General features: G+C 50.0%; 2 protein-coding genes across 3 annotated transcripts in view; both read right to left on the bottom strand.

The window, feature by feature from the left end:
* Positions 1–18,438, bottom strand: part of CDK5RAP3 (CDK5 regulatory subunit associated protein 3) — a 174,434-nt gene that overhangs the window by 30,698 nt on the left and 125,298 nt on the right. The window lies entirely within an intron of this gene.
* On the bottom strand, positions 2,465–10,221 carry PNPO (pyridoxamine 5'-phosphate oxidase). Its single transcript, XM_008012970.3, has 7 exons — positions 9,964–10,221; positions 8,604–8,728; positions 7,035–7,134; positions 6,139–6,192; positions 5,762–5,890; positions 5,374–5,444; positions 2,465–5,153 (listed from the first exon to the last, which is right to left on the bottom strand). Exons 1-7 carry the CDS (start codon positions 10,099–10,101, stop codon positions 4,985–4,987), a joined length of 786 nt encoding a protein of 261 aa, XP_008011161.3. The 5' UTR covers positions 10,102–10,221; the 3' UTR covers positions 2,465–4,984.

Below are 18,438 nucleotides of genomic sequence, written 5' to 3'. Positions count from 1 at the left end.
TGGGAGGATTGCTTAAGCCCAGGAGTTTGGACTAGCCTAGGCAACATAGTGAGACCCCATGTCTAAAAAAAGAAACCAACCGACAAACAAAAAGGAGCTGACTGTGCTGGCACATGCCTGTAGTCCTATCTACCTGGAAGGCTGAGGTGGGAGGATTGCTTGAGTCCAGGAGTTCAAGACTACAGTGAGCTATGATTGTAGCACTGCGCTACAACCTGGGTGACAGAACTAGATCTTATCTCCAGAAAAAAAAAATTTATTTTAATAAATAAGAAAGAGAGGCCGGGTGCGGTGGCTCATGCCTGTAATCCCAGCACTTTGGGAGGCTGAGGTGGGTGGATCACCTGAGGTTGGGAGTTCAAGACCAGCCTGGCCAACATGGAGAAATCCCATCTCTACTAAAAATACTCTACTAAAAATACAAAATTAGCCGAGCGTAGTGGTGCATGCCTGTAATCCCAGCTACTTGGGAGGCTGAGGCAGGAGAATCGCTTGAACCCGGGAGGCTGAGGTTGCGGTGAGCTGAGATCGCACCATTGCACTCCAGCCTGGGCAACAAGAGCGAAACTCCATCTCAAAAATAAATAAATATGCTGGGCACGGTGGCTCATGCCTGTAATCCCAGTACTTTGGGAGGCCGAGGTGGGTGGATCACGAGCTCAGGAGATGGAGACTATCCTGGCTAACACAGTGAAACCCCATCTCTACAAAAATACAAAAAAATTAGCCAGGCGTGGTGGCGGGCACCTGTAGTCCCAGCTACTCGGGAAGGCTGAGGCAGGAGAATGGCGTGAACCTGGGAGGTGGAGCTTGCAGTGAGCCGAGATCGCGTCACTGCACTCCTGCCTGGATGACAGAGTGAGACTCTATCTCAAAAAATAAATAAATAAAAATAAATAAATAAATAAGAAAGAAGAGAAAGCTGTCATCTTATGAGGTTAGGTCCAGCTCTTTCTGAAGCCATAAGAGCTGGGAATTAAAAAAACGTTGGCCAAATCTCTGGAGCTCGTGGTAGAAATACAGGGAGAGAGACCAAGGTGGCCACTAAACAATGTGGTCCTGTAGCTTCCAGGTCAGCTCCTGGCAGACTGCTGGGCCACCCCACCCCAGGAGCTGTTGCTCAGGGAATTTATTACTGAAACAAACAGACCTATACAAGGGAGCCTTTGTTAGGTGCCTCACCCAGGCCAGGCGGACCTCAAATGATGAGTAAGGGAGACCAGGAGCTGGAGGGATGGAAGGCAGGCTCAGGGGTGCTGCCTTTCCCAAGGCCTCTTTCCACTACCCCTTCCCACTACATAGAACTTTCTAGGGTCTCACCAACTACTCAATCCATGAGACCTCCACAGAGGAGCTCAGACTTTCCCCACACCGCAGCCCTGCTGTTAATAGCTAACATTTAGAGGGTGCTTACGGCAGGCGGCCCCTAGAACAAGTTCTCCCTAAGCTTGTTCATTTAATCCTATCATCGCCTGAGACAGATACTGTCATTATCCCCATTTTTCAGACAAGTTGGCTGAGGCTTAGAGGTTAAATCACTCACCCCGGGGGCCAGGCACTGGCAGTGGTACAGCTGGCACTGAAGCCAGAGCTGGCTTGTACATGTGACCACTGTCCCACACAGCCACCTTCCACTCTTGATTCTCATCTGCTACGGGAACAGGAAACTGAAGCTCGGAACAAAGAAAAGCACAGACATCTTCTGCGGAAGGGGAATTTGGGAGGGAAGGGAGCAACCTCTGGGTCTTAGGATCCTGGGAGGTGAGCATCATTCGAGGGAACTGGACAAACTCTGGAAGCAGTTGGATAAAGCCAACCAGTTTTGAAGCTGAGTGTCCCTTAAGACCCTAGACTACAGGCATCTCCCACATCCGCCCATTTTCGGTTTCCCTGAGGTGGGAGATAAGGATGGGCCCTGGGCCACCAACCTAAGGCTCTAGATAATACTGGCACTGTACTGCCAGCTCCTCCAGTATCACCATTACCCCTCTGGGTTAGAGTATCCACAGCCCCTCTGCCCCTTGCATGCTGACCCCGGCTCCATCTTCTAGGTAAAGTCTACCTATGTTTCTAAGCTGGGGTACCAGATAGATATGGGGTAGGTACTAGAAGCCAAAGGGAGATCTGGCTGCCCAGGGAAGCAGAGTGAGGCAGCTGCAAGTTTTCATGAGAACAGGGGAGGAGGAGGAACCGAGAGCGCAAATATGTGCGGGAACCGGGAGAGGCTATGGGTTATCGACCACAGTTTCACTGGGACGCTACCCAAGCGGATGAAGAGGGAGGCAGGGGAGGCCGGCTAGAAGTGGCTTTCACCGCCCGGAAGGGGCCGACACTGGGAGGAGGGCTCCCCCTGCTGGACGTACTGCTTACATGGTGGGGAGAAGTGAGGGGGCAGGAAAGTCGCTTAAATTTCCCAAGTCCCCGCGTTGGGGGTTGAGAGAGACCAGGCCGGGTTGAACATCAATAAAATGCACGGCTGACAGGCTTTTATTACAGACTGGGGGCAGTAACGGCTGGACAGAGAACAGAAAAGGAACATCTGAGACCAGGCTCAAAGCTGGGGGGATACACAACCTCCAATAATACAAGGTGGGTACAGCACTTCTAGACACACACACAGACACACATACACGTACTCATAAATGGCACAGCCTACGGTACAAGAAAAAGGGCAAGGTAGGTAAGGGCACCCGACACCCTCCTGCCTGCAGGGGGCCACAGGGTTAATGTGCCTTCCTGCACACAGGCTGAAGGGGGATAAACAAGGAGAGGGCTGCCGTTGGAGGAGCCCTGCGGATAATAGTGACTGAGGCACAGGTCCATGCAGGGGAAGGAAGCATAGTTCACAGAGTGGCAAGCTCAATGCCAGCCAGTGCAAGAAACAGTCAGTTCTCTGATCCTGGCTTAGTCATGGCAAATATTTACCCGGCCTGGCTCCTCTCCATAGCCAGCAGGTTGCTTGCTCATCCAGTCTGTCCCTGGTAAGCAGGCTTGTGCTCAACGAGAACACATACAGTTCAGCACAGGACTCAGCTGAGGGTCACTGAAGGATCACAGACTGTGAGGGTGGGAGGTCATGGTTTAGAGGTTGAGTCTAGTGCAGCTGGTCACCTGGGATCTAGTGAAAATGCAGGGTCAGATTCAGTGGGTCTGGAGTCTGAATCTCTAAGGGGCTGCCAAGTGATGCAGATGCTCCTGGCTTGTGGACCACACTGTGTATACAAAGCTCTAGACCAGGAGGTCTCAACCTTGGCTGCACAGAATTCTCTGGGGAGCTTTTAAATTTCCCAGTGCCCAGGCTGCACTCATATCTTGGCAGAGACAGAGCTTTGCCATGCTGGCCAGGCTGGTTCAATCATCTCTGAGGGTGGGACCCAGGCAACAGGGTTTTTAAAGCTCCCCAGGTAATTTCAGTGTGGGTGAAAAGCCAATGATCTAGGAATAATCAGCAGAGATGGGGAGTAAGGAAAGCAGATATGTGAATAGTCTGAAAAACATAATATCTATAATCATTTAATTTTTCTTTTTGGAAAATGTATGTATATATACACACAATTTCCATAAACAAACATAGATAGTAAAGCTGATTAAAATCTTCCTGTCCGATTGGTACCAGCACATGAAGCTCTTCTACAAAATCCCTGACTGACTGGGAATAAAATTTCCTAGTGACAGCCCACTCTTTCTTAGGCAGGTCTGACTGTTTGAAATCTCTCCCAATATTGAGATGAAACCTGCTTCCCTGTAACTTCCCTGTAACTCTACGGGTTCCTTGGAGCCACAGAGAAGGCAGCAATCAGTAGAGGAAGTGCTATAAAAATATACTATCCTGGTTGGGCACGGTGGCTCATGTTTGTAATCCCAGAACTTTGGGAGGCTGAGGTGGGTGGATCATAAGGTCAAGAGATGGAGACCATCCTGGCCAACATGGTGAAACCCTGTCTCTACTAAAAATACAAAAATTAGCTGGGTGTGGTGGCGTGTGCCTGTAGTCCCAGCTACTCAGGAGGCTGAGGCAGGAGAATAGCACTTTGGGAGGCTGAGGTGGGTGGATCATAAGGTCAAGAGATGGAGACCATCCTGGCCAACATGGTGAAACCCTGTCTCTACTAAAAATACAAAAATTAGCTGGGTGTGGTGGCGTGTGCCTGTAGTCCCAGCTACTCAGGAGGCTGAGGCAGGAGAATTGCTTGAACCCGGGAGGCAGAGGTTGCAGTGACCCAAGATCACACCACTGCACTCCAGCCTGGGCGACAGAGTGAGGCTCCGTCTAAAAAAAAAAATCCTATCCATAAATGAGTTAAGTTGTAACCAACAGAAATATATTCTAGCTAGATTAAGTTAAAAAAAAAAAAAAGAGAGAGAGAGAGAGAGACTTTACAGATAGTGGGGTGTTTCAAGGCAGGGGGAGGAACTGCATGGCCCAGACCTGGGAGGGAGGGATCCTGGGAGTTGCAATAGCAGCAGGCAGAGGCTGTTGGTTCCTGTTGTTTCCTGGCTGCCATGAATGACTTGGCTTCAATGACTCCCAAGGTTCTGGATCCCTCCAGTTCAAATTTCAAATTACTGACAAAACAATCTGATTGGCCACGTTGGCTCAGGTGAATATGCTGGCACTAAGCTTTGGCCAGTATGACTCACATGGTAACAGGGCTGCTGGGGCCCTCCCTGTCACCAGAAACGGAGTCACACCGGTTGCTACCCCTAGAGGGAGCTATCCTAATCAATCATAGGCAGGGTCAAAAAAATAATTATGGAATGATTTTCCATTTGTGATTCTCTACGCCACCATTACACTACACTTGACCAGCTAACTGAAAACCAACTGAGTACAAAGAACTTAGAGCATGAGCTCTGAAGAGTCCTGAATATAAAGGGTAGGGAGGGAAATGGGTTGAGTTTACAAAGAAGGGCCTGAGTCCCAATCCCACACCCTCTCTTGACACCCAGCCCTAGCTGCACTCTGGCCCGGCAGGTCCCAGAGTTAAGGTGCAAGTCTCTCATAGAGCCAGTCTTCCTCCCCGCGGTGGGTCATGGGCCCCAAAGGGGAATCTCCTGTGGGTAGGCCCCGCCGAAAGACTATCCGGTCATGCAGGCGGTTGGTTTGACCTTGCCAGAACTCCATCACCTGAGGGTATAGGACATAGCCACCCCTATAAGGAGAAGCAGAGGTTTCAGTGCTCTGTGGATTTTCCTAGCCAGGTCACTCTCCCACCCTCACCCCTCATCCCAGGGCCTCTTGAAGGAAGTTGCTGGGATGCATCTGATGAGGGTGGCCAGGGAGGAGGAGATCTGTGATTCCCCAGGCAGGTGGCTTCAAGTAAACACAGGGGCCTGGTGTCCCTTTCTAGATGACTACCAGATGTCACTCACCAGGATTTTGGCTTGGGCACCTCTTGATCCTGGTAGAGCTGTTCCAGTTCCTCATTTTTCTTTCTCAGATACTGTCCAGGGGAAGGAGTTAGAAGAAGGGCCAGGCCCAGTCAATGGTTCATTAACAAGGACTTCCTGGGGATATGTGCTGGGGACACTGGTGAGCAGAGCAGACTGGCCTCTGCCTTCCAGGAGCACACAGTCAAGGGGATGGCCAGATGGACAGAGGAGGCCTATTTTCCCTCTCCCTACCCCGATTTCCCTTCTCACTGCCCTTTTCACTGTTTTCACTGGGCTGGAGAGAGGAACCTGGCATCTCCTGGGGACAGCTTCTGGGGATAAGCCAAAGCCTCCGCCACCTGGAGGACTACAGTGGAGCCCCACTCACCTCCCGATCAGGGATCACAGAACTCTGGTGGCTGACCACAGCCCCAATCTGGCTGCTCTTGGGGCGGGAGTGGAAGTAGCACTCAGCCTCCTCCTCCGGCAGCTTCTTCACAGGGCCTTCCACACGCACCTGCTCAAGGATGGCTCTGGGTGAATGGCGTTCAATGCCACCTGCCCTCCCTACCAGCACAGGCCCTATTCCTCTCTGTTCTATCGGCTGTCCCACCACTCTTGGCTCCAGCTAACTGAGGGCTATTATAGAGGCAGAGTGCCCAGCTGGGATGTTTGCCCAGTCTGGGGACCTTCACTAGACTTAGCCATAAACTCAGGCCCTGCCAACCCAGCCCATCCCAGGCTGTCCTGGGAAAATTCACTCACCTGACGGTTAAGTGGCTCCCAGTAGAAGACAAGGGAAGCAAAGGGATTCGAGTCCTAGAAGTAAAAGAGAATCCACAGCCAGCCATCAGGATAGGGAGAGGAGGCCTCCGGCATGCAGGGAAAAGGCAGGAGAGCTGTAGTGTGCAGGCCCACAGCAGATGCATCCACTGTATGAGCTCATTTAAACCCTCAAAAGTAGGCCTACTGTCACAGATACGGAGACAGGCTAAGTCACATGCTCAAGTTCCTGCAGTAAGTGGTGGAGCTAAGTTTAAGCCAGTCAGACTCCAAAGTGAGACTGGGTGATTTCTCTCACCCACAGATTTGCGAGTCTTGAGAAATGCATGTTTGGCTGGCATGGACTCAGGGAGATTTACTCACTTTGGATTCATTCATTGAATGCACACGAAGTGCTTACTCTGGGTCTGACAACAGGAGACATGTGGGGGATACAGCAGAGATAAAACACAGCATCCTCCACTCCTGCAGAGCTTACTGTTCAGCAGAGGAGACAAATATCAGTTACATAATCACCCAAATAAAAGCTTAGTTACAAACTGAAGAAAATGATAAAAAGGAAAGTTGCAAGTTATAATGGCAGCAAACAACATGAGGGGCTGAGTCTGAGTCAGAGTCAAGGAAGGCCTTCCTGAGGAGGTAACATGTGGGCTGAGATCTGAAGGAACAGGTGATGGCTGATGGGGTAAGGCTGGTTAGAAAGTGCATTCATTCATTTATGGCAAAGAGCACAGCAAGTGCCAAGGCCTCATGGCAGGAGGGCACCTGCAGAGAGAGAGCAAGTAGACTGAGGGGTGGGGTGGCATGAGAAGGTGACTGAGGAGGAAAGGGCCAAATGCCGCAGGCCCTGGGAAAGATTACCAGCTCTTTTCACACACCAGCTCTTTTCCTTTTCGACTCTCGAAGTTAGTGAAGAAGCGGAAGCCATCTTTCCCAAAGCCCTTCAGTAGCAACATGCGAGCAGAGGGTTTTCCATCTCTAGGAGCAAACAGCAGAGCACTGTGGTCAGAGCCTGCTTCAATGTTCTGGCTACAGTCCAGAGATGACATCCCCAAAAGATGTCTTAGCACCCCCTCCAGCTGTACCTCCTTTACTGGGCTGTTAGGCTGGGGCCCCCTCCCATGTGCTCCTGGGGGTTTGTCCTAGAGGTATGACACCATAGCCTAGGGCCCTGTTATGGACTGAATAGTGTCACCCAAAACCCCTGTGTTAAAGCCTTAAACCTCAATGTGACTGTATTTGGAGACAGGGACCTTATGGAGGTAATTAAGGTTAAATAATAAGGTCATAGGGGTGGGGCCCTAATCCAATAGGACTGGTGTCACTGTAAGAGAAGAGGCACTTTAGAACCACCTCCCTTGCCCCCCACAATACACACAGGAAAGGCAGTATGAGGACATGGCAAAAAGCAGCTGTCTGCAAACCCCAAGCAGAGGCCTTACCAGAAACCACCCCTGATGGCACCTTGATCTTGGACTTCTAGCCACCAGAACTATAAGGAAATAAACTCCCGTGGTTTAAGCTATCCAGTCTACAGTATTTTGTTAAGACATCCCTAGCGAACTCATAAGACCCTAAGGGCAGGGACTAATAATAATGCAATCATCCAATGCTTCGGGATCACAGTGGTGCTACGAGATCAGCTCCTCTGCTCAGAGCTCTGGGAAATATCCACTCGCACAGTACAAGAGCGCTGGCTTCAAGGCCTTACACTTTAGCAAGGAGAATTGAATAATAGGCTAATACAAGTGATGTCTCAAAGGGCATATGATTGTCAAAGGAATGATATAGTCAAGTACTGTGCTAGATTTCGAGAGAGACAGAGCTTCACCAGAAGTAGCTCCTGAATGACAGATGAGGCTTGGGTAGATGGGGAGATGAGGGAGGCAAGGGGTTGCTTGTGGATATATCAAGGGCAGAGATGAACAAGGTACTGCATTTTTTTTTTTTTTTTTTTTTGAGATGGAGTCTCACGCTCTGTCCCCCAGGCTGCAGCACAGTGGCATGATCTTGGCTCACTGCAATCTCCACCTCCTGGGTTCAGGCCATTCTTCTGCCTCAGCCTCCCGAGTAGCTGGGACTACCCACCCGGCTAATTTTTTGTATTTTCAGTAGAGACGGGGTTTCACCGTGTTAGCCAGGATGGTCTCGATCTCCTGACCTCATGATCCACCCGCCTCGGCCTCCGAAAGTGCTGGGATTACAGGCGTGAGCCACCGCGCCCAGTCTAAGGCATTGCATTTTTATCACTGAAATATAATTTTGTGGTCTGGTCTTTGGTTTATAGGTAAGGACACAGGCCCAGAGAGGACAAGCATCTCATCTAAAGCCACACAGCACATTAATAACAGAGTTGGAACCATAAAGTCGGCATCCAGAGTTGAGAGCTTCATAAGCTTCCTAGTTCATATGTATCCACCCAAAGAGGGGCCCACGGCCATGCCCACCTGGTACAGGTAGCCAGACACATGGCATTTGCTTCCCCTATGTCAGGACACTGAGCAGCCTCCTCAAACCAGGCAGCAAACTGTTTCAGTGGGTCAAGGGAGGTCAGATGAGTCTCCTCAAATGCCTAGGAAGGGAGATTTATTCCATTCAATAAACATATATAGTGCTTACTAGGTACCTGGCACTGTTGTAATCATTTTTCAAATATCAACTCATTTAGTCCTCATGACAGTGACCTTAAAATAAAAAATAGTATGCAGTAAGAAGAATCTGTGCCCCATTTTACAGGTGAGGAAACAGGCATAAAAAGGTCAGACAACTTGCTGTCTCACAGCTAGTGATGGATAAATCAGGGTTTTCATGTCATGGGTAATCAAAACTGTCTGTGCATCAGAATCACCTGGGGAGCATAAAAAAAACTTTCTGGGCTCCACCCCCATAATTTCTCATTCAGCAGGTCTGAGGCTTAATAAAAAACTGCATTTTTATTTACTTATATGCTCGACTAATTTTATTTTTTTGTAGAGACAGGGTCTCACTATGTTGCCCAGGCTGGAAAAACTGCATTTTAAACAAGCATTTCTAGAAATGACCACATGCAACCAGATTTGGCAGCCAGGGCCCTGGACCCCAACTCCTAAAAGGTTCTCTTGGTTCCCCTCCTGAGAAGGGAAAAGGAAAAGAACTTCCCAGTGGTCAGCAGAAAGTACTGAAGGCAGTAAGCTAAGAGCTTTCTCCTCTCCTCCTACCTGAGGTTTGGGTGACCCCCAAACCTCCTTGCCCCAGGGGGTGGCCCCAGAAGCCCTGAGAGGCTGGTTCCTCCTACTCCCCTCCCCCTAGTAGATGACTCCGAGGACCACTCTTCCCCGGCCCTTGAGGGAGGCCCAGCACTGTCCTGACATCCATCACATGAAACCCTGATTCATCCATCACTAGCTGTGGGACTGAGCAAATTATCTGACCTTGCTACCTGTCGAGTAGCAGGGTTCTAAGCACTTTACAAACATTTAAGACCATAACATCCCCGTGAGGCAGGTACTATCACTTCCCAGATGAGGAAACTGAGGCCCAGAGACACTAAGGATTCCAGCCCAGGCAGGCTCCAAAGTTCGAGCTCTCACCCATTACAAAAGGCTGCCTTTTGAACCCATTTCATTTGCGTTTCCCCGGGAACTCCTCCCCCGGTGGGATGTCTTTGAAGCCCCCTTTTCCCACTGGGGGTGATCCCCAAACCTCCTTGCCCCACCGGGTGGCCCCAGAAGCCCGGAGGGGCTCCTCCTACTCCCCGCCCCGCTGTAGATGACTCCGGGGACCCCTTTTCCCCCGCCCCTGCAGGAGGCCTGGCCCTGGCGGCGGCACCTCTCGGTCCCCGCGGTAACTCTTGCGCATGGGTCCCAGGTCCATGGCAGCACTGCGACCACGCAGGTGACGGAGGTAGCCTGGCCACTCGGCAGGTCGCCCGAACGTCGCTGTGACGCCCCGCAGCCGGCACGTCATGGGGGCCGCCGGCCACGTGACCCGGCTGTGGCCCGGCGCTGGGTTCCTTTGAGTTCGGAACCAATTTCTCACCCTGGACTTCTACCCCGGGGAAGGAAGGATTTGCTAGTCGTCCAACCAAGCTAACAGGTCCTAAATCCTCGGAGCCAATGAGTTTCCAGGATCGGAGGAGGGAGACAGACATGGAGAGGTCATTGGTTGGAGCTTTTCGGTAGCAAGGCCAATTAGAGCGAGAACAGAGAAACCCAGCGACCAATGGGTAGCGCCTTTGGGGGCGGGAGCAGAGAGACAAGGAAATGCTGTCACCGCCGTTAACACGCACGTGGAGGTTGGTTAAAGGTATAGGAGGATCTCCTGCAGCTCAGGCGGGGTGGAGGATGTGTCCCGGGGGCTTGAGGGGAGTAGTCACTATTAAGTGGCTGGCCCATAGTAGGTGCCTGTAGGCGAGCTTAGGGCAGGAAGTACCCCTTGGGAAGGGAGACTAGTGGAATGGGAAAAGAAAAATGGAAAATGGAATTAGGGGCCAGACTCTGAGGCAAGGTGATGGGGACACATAGAGAAAAGGGTAATCTGGTTGTGGGGAGGAATTAGGGCATGAGAGTGAGAAAGGTTGAAATGACTTGTGGACCATGCCCCGAGTGGGGAGGTGCAGTGGGGTTAGGAAGAGACGGTGAGGTGAGAAGGAAGATGGCTTTGGGAAGGTCCCAAAGGAAATTTGGGACCAAGGTATCCCAGACCAGAGTGATTTTCCTCTTCTAGTTTTGTTTTTGTTTTGTTTTGTTTTGTTTGAGACGGAGACTAGCTCTGTCACTCACTTTGGAGTGCAGTGGCGCGATCTCGGCTCACTGCAACTTCCACCTCCCGGGTTCAAGCAATTCTCTGCCTCAGCCTCCCGGGTAGCTGGAATTACAGGCGCCTGCCACCACGCCTGGCTAATTTTTGTATTTTTAGTAGAGACGGGGTTTCACCATGTTGGCCAGGCTAGTCTTAAACTCCTGATCTCAGGTGATCCACCCGCCTCGGCCTCCCAAAGTGCTGGGATTATAGGCGTGAGCCAGCGCGCCTGCCACCTCTTCTAGTTTTAAACCCCCTCCCTCCAACCTCATTTATTTAAGCAAGGGTCAGAGTATTTTGCTCCCTTTGCTCATGGTTTCCCCAGCAACGGTGCATTGGAGTTCATAGGAGCCAGTGACCTGGTAGATGGCGAGGCTGCCAATGTCCCATCTCTCCAGGGCCTCCCCCATCTTTGTCAAGCTTCCCTTTTTCCACATTTTGCCCTTGTTAAGTAGTAGGAGTCTAGGCCCTAGGTCAATGCAAGTAATTGCCAAGTGAGAGTACACGGAGCAGGTGGCTGTGAATAGCCCTTCCAGGCTGTGGATTCAAGGCTGAAAAATGGGAAACCCACTCGTGCCCAGTCCAATTCTGACCTGGCTGGGGCAACCTTGGGTCGAGACCTCTCTGTAGCCCTGCTTTCCACCAGCATCAGGAAGGGGAACTGCAAGAGCCATCTAGGCAGGTACCCAGGACTGTGCCAGGTAAGGGGAACTTCCTGGCCTGGCCAGGTGTCTGCATTACAGCTGAGCTTCATGAGCCCTACATTAGATACCTGTCATCCTTTATGTGTACGTAGCTTAAGCCAGATAGAATCTGGAAGACAATTTTGCAAAATAATAATACATGTCTCAAAACTTAATGATATTGGTCTATGGATTCTCCACTGGTTGAATTTTTTTGTGCTGCCGTCATTTTGCTCCATCAGCATAATTGAGAGGAAGCTGACTAGATTTACTTTCCTGTTGAAGTTATCTTTCTTTCTTTCTTTTTTTTTTTTTTTTTTTTTTTTTTTGAGACAGAGTCTTGCTGTGTTGCCCATGCTGGAATGCAGTGGTGTGATCTTCGCTGACTGCAAGCTCTGTCTCCCAGGTTCAGGCCATTCTCCTGCCTCAGCCTCCCAAGTAGCTAGGACTACAGGCGCCTGCCACCACGTCCGGCTAAGTTTTTGTATTTTTAGTAGAGACGCGGTTTCACCATGTTAGCCAGGATGGTCTCAATCTCCTGACCTCGTGATCCACCCGCCTCAGCCTCCCAAAGTGCTGGGATTACAAGCGTGAGCCACCACGGCCAGACGAGGTTGTCTTTCTTTTTTTTTTTTTTTTTTTTTTTTTTGAGACAGAGTCTCGCTCCGTCGCCCAGACTGGAGTGCAGTGGCCGGATCTCAGCTCACTGCAAGCTCCGCCTCCCGGGTTCACGCCATTCTCCTGCCTCAGCCTCCCGAGTAGCTGGGACTACTACAAGCGCCCCCCACCTCGCCCGGCTAGTTTTTTGTATTTTTTAGTAGAGACGGGGTTTCACCAGGTTAGCCAGGATGGTCTGGATCTCCTGACCTTGTGATCCTCCCATCTCGGCCTCCCAAAGTGCCGGGATTACAGGCTTGAGCCACCGTGCCCGGCCGAAGTTGTCTTTCTATACAAGAACATTGCTGTACTCCCGCCCTCTTAAGCCCCTGCAGTTTAAACCTGTGTAAGCAGAGTAATGAGTGCACTTCAACTCAGGATGGGTTTTGTTCATGAGTTTTTGTTGTTGTTGTTGTTTGTTTGTTTGTTTTTTGAGACAGAGTCTCCCTCTGTCACTCAGGCTGGAGTGCAGTGGTGTGATCTCGGCTCATTGCAACCTCTGCCTCCCGGGTTCAAGCCATTCTCCTGCCTCAATCTCCCAAGTAGCTGGGATTACAGGCGTGTGCCTCCACACCTGGCTAATTTTTTGTAATTTTAGTAGTACAGATGGGGTTTCGCCATGTTGGCCAGGCTGGTGTGGAACTCCTGACCTCAAGTGATCCACCTACCTTGTCCTCCCAAAGTGCTGGGATTACAGACGTGAGCCACCGTGCCTGGCCATGGGGTTTTTCTTCACATTCTTTTAGTACTCCTGGGCTGCTGCTACCCTGGACCTGGATTCTAGGACACCAAGACTAAGCTCATCCATGTACTTAAAAGCCAACAGCTCATTGTAGTGGAGGTAGATGTATATTTATGTATTAATTCAGTAGACATTTGCTAAAGACTTCCTTTAGACCGTGCACTGAACCAAGTCTGAGAATATTAAGATGAAGATGACAACCTGGGCTTGTAGTCTATAGGGGGAGGCAGATTTGTGAGCTTAAGAGTTGTTGCGGATTTTTTTTTTTTTTTTTTTTTTGAGACAGAGTCTCACCCTGTCACCCAGGCTGGAGTGCAGTGCCACGATCTTGGCTTACTGCAACCTCTGCCTCCTGGGTTCAAGCGATTCTCCTGCCTCAGCCTCCTGAGATATTTTAACAGGTGTTTCTGTACAGTAAAGAGGAGCAAAAAGAAGAGGATCAAACAGTCAGGAAAAGCTTTGTAAAGGGAGTGGACATTTGATGTCTTAATAAGTAAGTTTTTGCTAGATGGGACAATGGAACAGGCATCCCAGCAAGAGGGAACATTGTGAGTAAAGGCACGGTGCACTCGGGGGAACCTGGAGACATGTAATACTGCTGGAGCAAAGGTGATGAGTAAACAAGCTGAACAAGCAGGCAGGGCTACATGCTCATTGCTGAAGAGTCATCATGCAGGTGCTGAGGGCCAGGCTTTTAGACACAATGATTCTGATATTTTATCCTGTGATATTTTTTAGCCTATGAACCAGTGTCTAGTTCCTGCTTTTTAAAGACCAGATGGGGAGAAAAAAAGTGCTAGATTCTGACATCGTCTCCTTCCCCTGGCCATTAGCAAAGAAGTGTGCAGTTGATTGCTTTTTTGTATTTTTCCCTTTGTCTTGAAGATAATAAGTAGACTTGTGTTACGCTTTTCTACTTAGTTGGATTTGGTTTCTGGATCACAAAGCAGCCCCGCAGTGCACAACCAGAAGGGAAACAAGCCGACTAGCTGTTTTTGCTACTGATGCAACCACCAGCAGGGACTTTCTGAGTGGGAGAAAGGAATTATTTTACTGTTCCAGTCTTCTCTTGAGAAAGTCTTAAATGAATAGAAAATACATAGCAACATTTTTATTGTACAGAGAGGCACACTGGTTTCTCAGGATGAAACAAAAAAGTCTGCATGGCCGGGTGTGGTGGCTCATGCCTGTAACCCCAGCACTTTGGGAGGCCAAGGTAGGTGGATCACTTGAGGTCAGGAGTTTGAGACCAGCCTGGCCAACATGGTGAAACCCTGTCTGCACTAAAAATACAAAAATTAGCCAGGCGTGGTGGCGGGCACCTGTAATCTCAGCTACCCAGGAGGCTGAGGCACAAGGATGGCTTGAACCTGGGAGGCAGAGGTTGCAGTGAGCTGAGATCGTGCCACTGCACTCCAGCATGGGCAACAGAGCAAGACTCAGTCTCAAAAGAAAAAAAAATCTGAATGTGGGTTTGGGGACTGTGCTTTGCCTGTTTTCTTCTAATGCTTTTCCTTTTTTTTGACATGGAGTATCACTCTGTTGCCCAGGCTGGAGTGCAGTGGTGCAATCTGGGCTCACTGCAACCTCCGCCTCCCGGGTTCAAGCAATTCTCCTTTCTCAGCCTCCTGAGTAGCTGGGATTACAGGCGTCCGCCACCACGCCTGGCTAATTTTTTGCATTTTTAGTAGAGACAGGGTTTCACCATGTTGGCCAGGCTGGTTTCAAACTCCTGGCCTCAAGTGATCCACCCTCCTTGGCCTCCCAAAGTGCTGGGATTATAGGCATGAGCCACCATGCCCAGCCATGTTTACTTACTTATTTTTTATTTTTATTTTTTTCTGAGACAGAGTCTCCCTCTGTCGCCCAGGCTGGAGTGCAGTGGCCGATCTCAGCTCACTGCAAGCTCCGCCTCCCAGGTTTACGCCATTCTCCTGCCTCAGCCTCCCGAGTAGCTGGGACTACAGGCGCCCGCCACCTCGCCCGGCTAGTTTTTTGTATTTTTTTTTAGTAAAGACGGGGTTTCACCGTGTTAGCCAGGATGGTCTCGATCTCCTGACCTCGTGATCCACCTGTCTCGGCCTCCCAAAGTCCTGGGATTACAGGCTTGAGCCACTGCACCTGGCCAACGATTACTTTCTTAAACCACCTTTTTTTCTAATTATCTAACTAAATTATGTATTTCCGTTTTACTTTAGTGATTGGATTTGTGTTTTGGAACCTGGCTCTGGTGACCAAGTGGGTGATAAGCAAGGGAGGGTCAGGCTGGTGGCAGGGATAGGTTGGGAGAAGCTGCGGTGTTGTCCAAGTGGAAGGTGGGGGCAGGATCCTGATGCATGAGTATGGGGTAGGGCTTATGAAAAGGAGGGATCCACTCACCAGGGCTGGCTTTAGGTGACACGGGTGGTGCTGTTCATTGAAGTGGGGCATGTTGGAGGAGGAGGTTTGGGGGAAAGGTGAATTCCTTAGCAACATTTTGAGTGTGAGGGTTGATGGGACACCCACATTTGGCCAGGTTGGATAATGGAGTCTGGAGCTTAGTGGGGAGATCAGGGCGGATGATACTGGTTTAGGTAGCATGAGCCTTGAGGTGGCACTTAGAGCCGTGAGGGAGGATGAGAATGTCTGAGAAGGGAAGAGGGCCTGGGAGAGTTAGGGAGGGTGGTAGGGAAAGGGAGAGTCAAGGAGGAGTGGTAATGATGCTGGTGAACTATAGCGTCCAGCTTTCTTTTTACAATTTTTTATTTTTTTATTTTTTGAGATGGAGTTTTTTTCTTGTCACCTAGGCTGGAGTGCAGTGGCACGATCTCAGCCCACTGCAACCTCCACCTCCTGGGTTCAAGCAGTTCTTCTGTCCCAGCCTCCCGAGTAGCTGGGATTACAGGCACGCACCACCACACTTGGATAATTTTTGTATTTTTAGTAGAGACGGGGTTTCACCATGTTGGCCAGGCTGGTCTCAAACTCCCGACCTCAGGTGATCCGCCTGCCTCAGCCTCCCAAAGTGCTGAGATTACAGGTGTGTGCCACCTGCCTGGCCAGTGTCCAGCTTTCTAAGAGGTGAGAGGAAGAAGGCTGATAGCAGAGCAAGGGGTGTGCTGGAGGGCCTGAAGCTCAGGAATTCTTGGGCCCAGCCTTGGGGTGAACTCAGCTTGGGGCCCCAAGGGTAGCAACACCAGGACTTACAGAAGGGTGTGTGCTTGGTGCTCTGCCAGCAGATGCCTGAGCCCTGAGTAGATTTATCAGAGGCCGAAAGGTGGTGAGTCCTTAGAGGCTTGGGGGAAGATCAGAGGAGGCTGAACCTTACCAGTGTCCTGCCCGTGGTGCTTGTGGCTAACCCCCTACATGATCCTTGCATGTGCTTATAGATGGCTTCCCAAATCCATTGTGTGTGGCTGGTATTCCCTGTTAAAATGGGAGCTCCTTGACGAGAGGGACCACATCTCTTAACTTTCTCTGGCTCCTTCTCACAATCCTAGCCCACAAGGTGTGCTCAAAAAATGCTAATCTGTAATGTTTATGCATAAACCACTTTTGTTAAGCTTTTCAGTATGATGGGTGTTAGGTGTGGTGAGTGGGGCATGGAACTTTTTTGCACCTGGTGGGAGCAGGGCTGAGTGTGTGTTTTTGCTTTTTGGTTTTTGTTTTTCTTTTCTTTCTTTCTTTTTTTTTTTTTTTTTGAGACAGCGTCTTACTCTGTTTCCCAGGCTGGAATGCAGTGGCACACTCATAGCTCACTGCAGCCTTGACCTCCTGGGCTCAAGAGATCCTCCCACCTCAGCCTCCTAAGTAGCTGGGACTGTAGGCACACACCACCATGCCTGGCTAATTTTTTTATTTTTGTAGAGGGGTCTCACTATGTTGCCCCTGGTCTCAAACCCCTGGATTCAAGCAGTCCTCCTGCCTCAGCCTCCCAAAGTGCTGAGATTATAGGCATGAGCCGCTGTCCCCGTCCACGAGTGTGTTTGTTGACTGGAGGGATGTTGAGCTTCAAAGGCCAAGTGAATTAAATCAGTTTCAGTCCCCAGACTACCTGCCTTGGTAATTATGGTGTGGGCCACAGGCAGTAAGTGTGAGGAGGCCTGGTGGTGGGTTTTCAGGCAGCCCCAAAGGACATGGCCTAGCGGCTTCCTAGTTTCCTTTGAGAAATCCTGCTTGGTCCCTGCATTTGGCTTGCCCTGTGGTCAGTTCTTATTTTCTTTTGCCCAAGGTCCCTATGAGCAGGTATTTGACCCTGTTCTCCAGGCCCTGAGTCACTACCATAGTCCACCATGGTTTGCTTCATTTTTTTACCCACAGCCCTGTTCATTATTCCATCCTCCCAAGCTCACTTCCTGCCTCTTCTACTCCGTGAGGACCCCTTCACCTAGGAAACCCAATTGCCACCTGTCCTGAGATTACCGCAGTTCCTTCAGTGACTCACCCCGGCCCAAAGACCTTGGTTGAATTACAAGTGTTCTCTGTCCCAAGGCAGCATCTCATCCTCAGTTAGGTTCCTCAGCATCTGTGTTCTATCAGCCATGAGCCCCTGAGGGGTCTGGGGACCTGAGATGGTGCAAGTGGCAAGGGGCAGAATGAAGGTGGGGCCATAGCTGGCAAACTCTGTCTAACAGGTGCCCACACCTCTCATAATCTCCAGAATCTCAGGGTTCTAGTCACCATAGTATGTGCTGTCCACTCTGATTCTGATGCTGCTTGGGTGATCTTGTTCCATTTGCTTCATTTTTTATGTCTCTATTCCAGGTCTTCCATTCCATTCTATTTGTTAAAGTAATTTTAGACTTACGAAAAAGTTACCAATGTAATTCAGAGATTTCCCATATACCCTTCACCTACCTTCCCCAAATATTAAGATCTTACTACCATAGCACAATTGTCTACATCAAGAAATTAACATTGGCACACCACTATTAATTAAACTACAGAGGCCGGGCATGGTGGCTCATGCCTGTCATCCCAACACTTTGGGAGGCCTAGGTGAGCAGATCCTTGAGCCCAAGAGTTTGAGACCAGCCTGGGCAACATAGGGAGACTCCAACTCTACCAAAAAAATAAAAAATAAAAAAGCAAACTTGGGCTTTTTTGAGTTTCACCCCTTTTTCTCCCGCTCATGTCCTTTTTCTGTTCCAGGACCCCACCTTGCATTTAGCAGTCCTGTCCCCTTAGTCTCCCATCCGTAACAGTTCTGTCTTTCGGCTGCTTCGTCCAGGTCTCCCCAACTGAAGAACGGGTGTGGTATGGGGAAATGGGTCCGCTCACTTTGGAAATGATGTGGCAGCTTGTTTTTGGAGACAGGACAAGAGATAGGGTTGGTCTTGGGGAGGGTAAGTTTTCCTTAGGGCAGTGTGTACTAGGAAACTTCTACCATATTCCCTTTTGCCTGGGGTAAAGGACGATGCTGCTAAGAAGTTGTATCTGTGT

This window comes from Chlorocebus sabaeus, chromosome 16, assembly GCF_047675955.1.
Source record: "Chlorocebus sabaeus isolate Y175 chromosome 16, mChlSab1.0.hap1, whole genome shotgun sequence".
Classification (NCBI taxonomy): Eukaryota; Metazoa; Chordata; class Mammalia; order Primates; family Cercopithecidae; genus Chlorocebus; species Chlorocebus sabaeus.
The sequence above is the reverse complement of the archived record's forward strand: the minus strand, read 5'-3'. Positions and strand labels throughout refer to the sequence as shown.

Coding starts and splice junctions, on each gene's coding strand:
- PNPO (XM_008012970.3), bottom strand. CDS start 10,101: ATGACGTGCCGGCTGCGGGGCGTCACAGCGACGTTCGGGCGACCTGCC. Junction 5,891..6,138: donor GGGAGCCACTTAACCGTCAG/GTGAGTGAATTT, acceptor ATCCTTGAGCAG/GTGCGTGTGGAAGGCCCTGT. Junction 5,445..5,761: donor CTGTGATCCCTGATCGGGAG/GTGAGTGGGGCT, acceptor TCCCCTGGACAG/TATCTGAGAAAGAAAAATGA.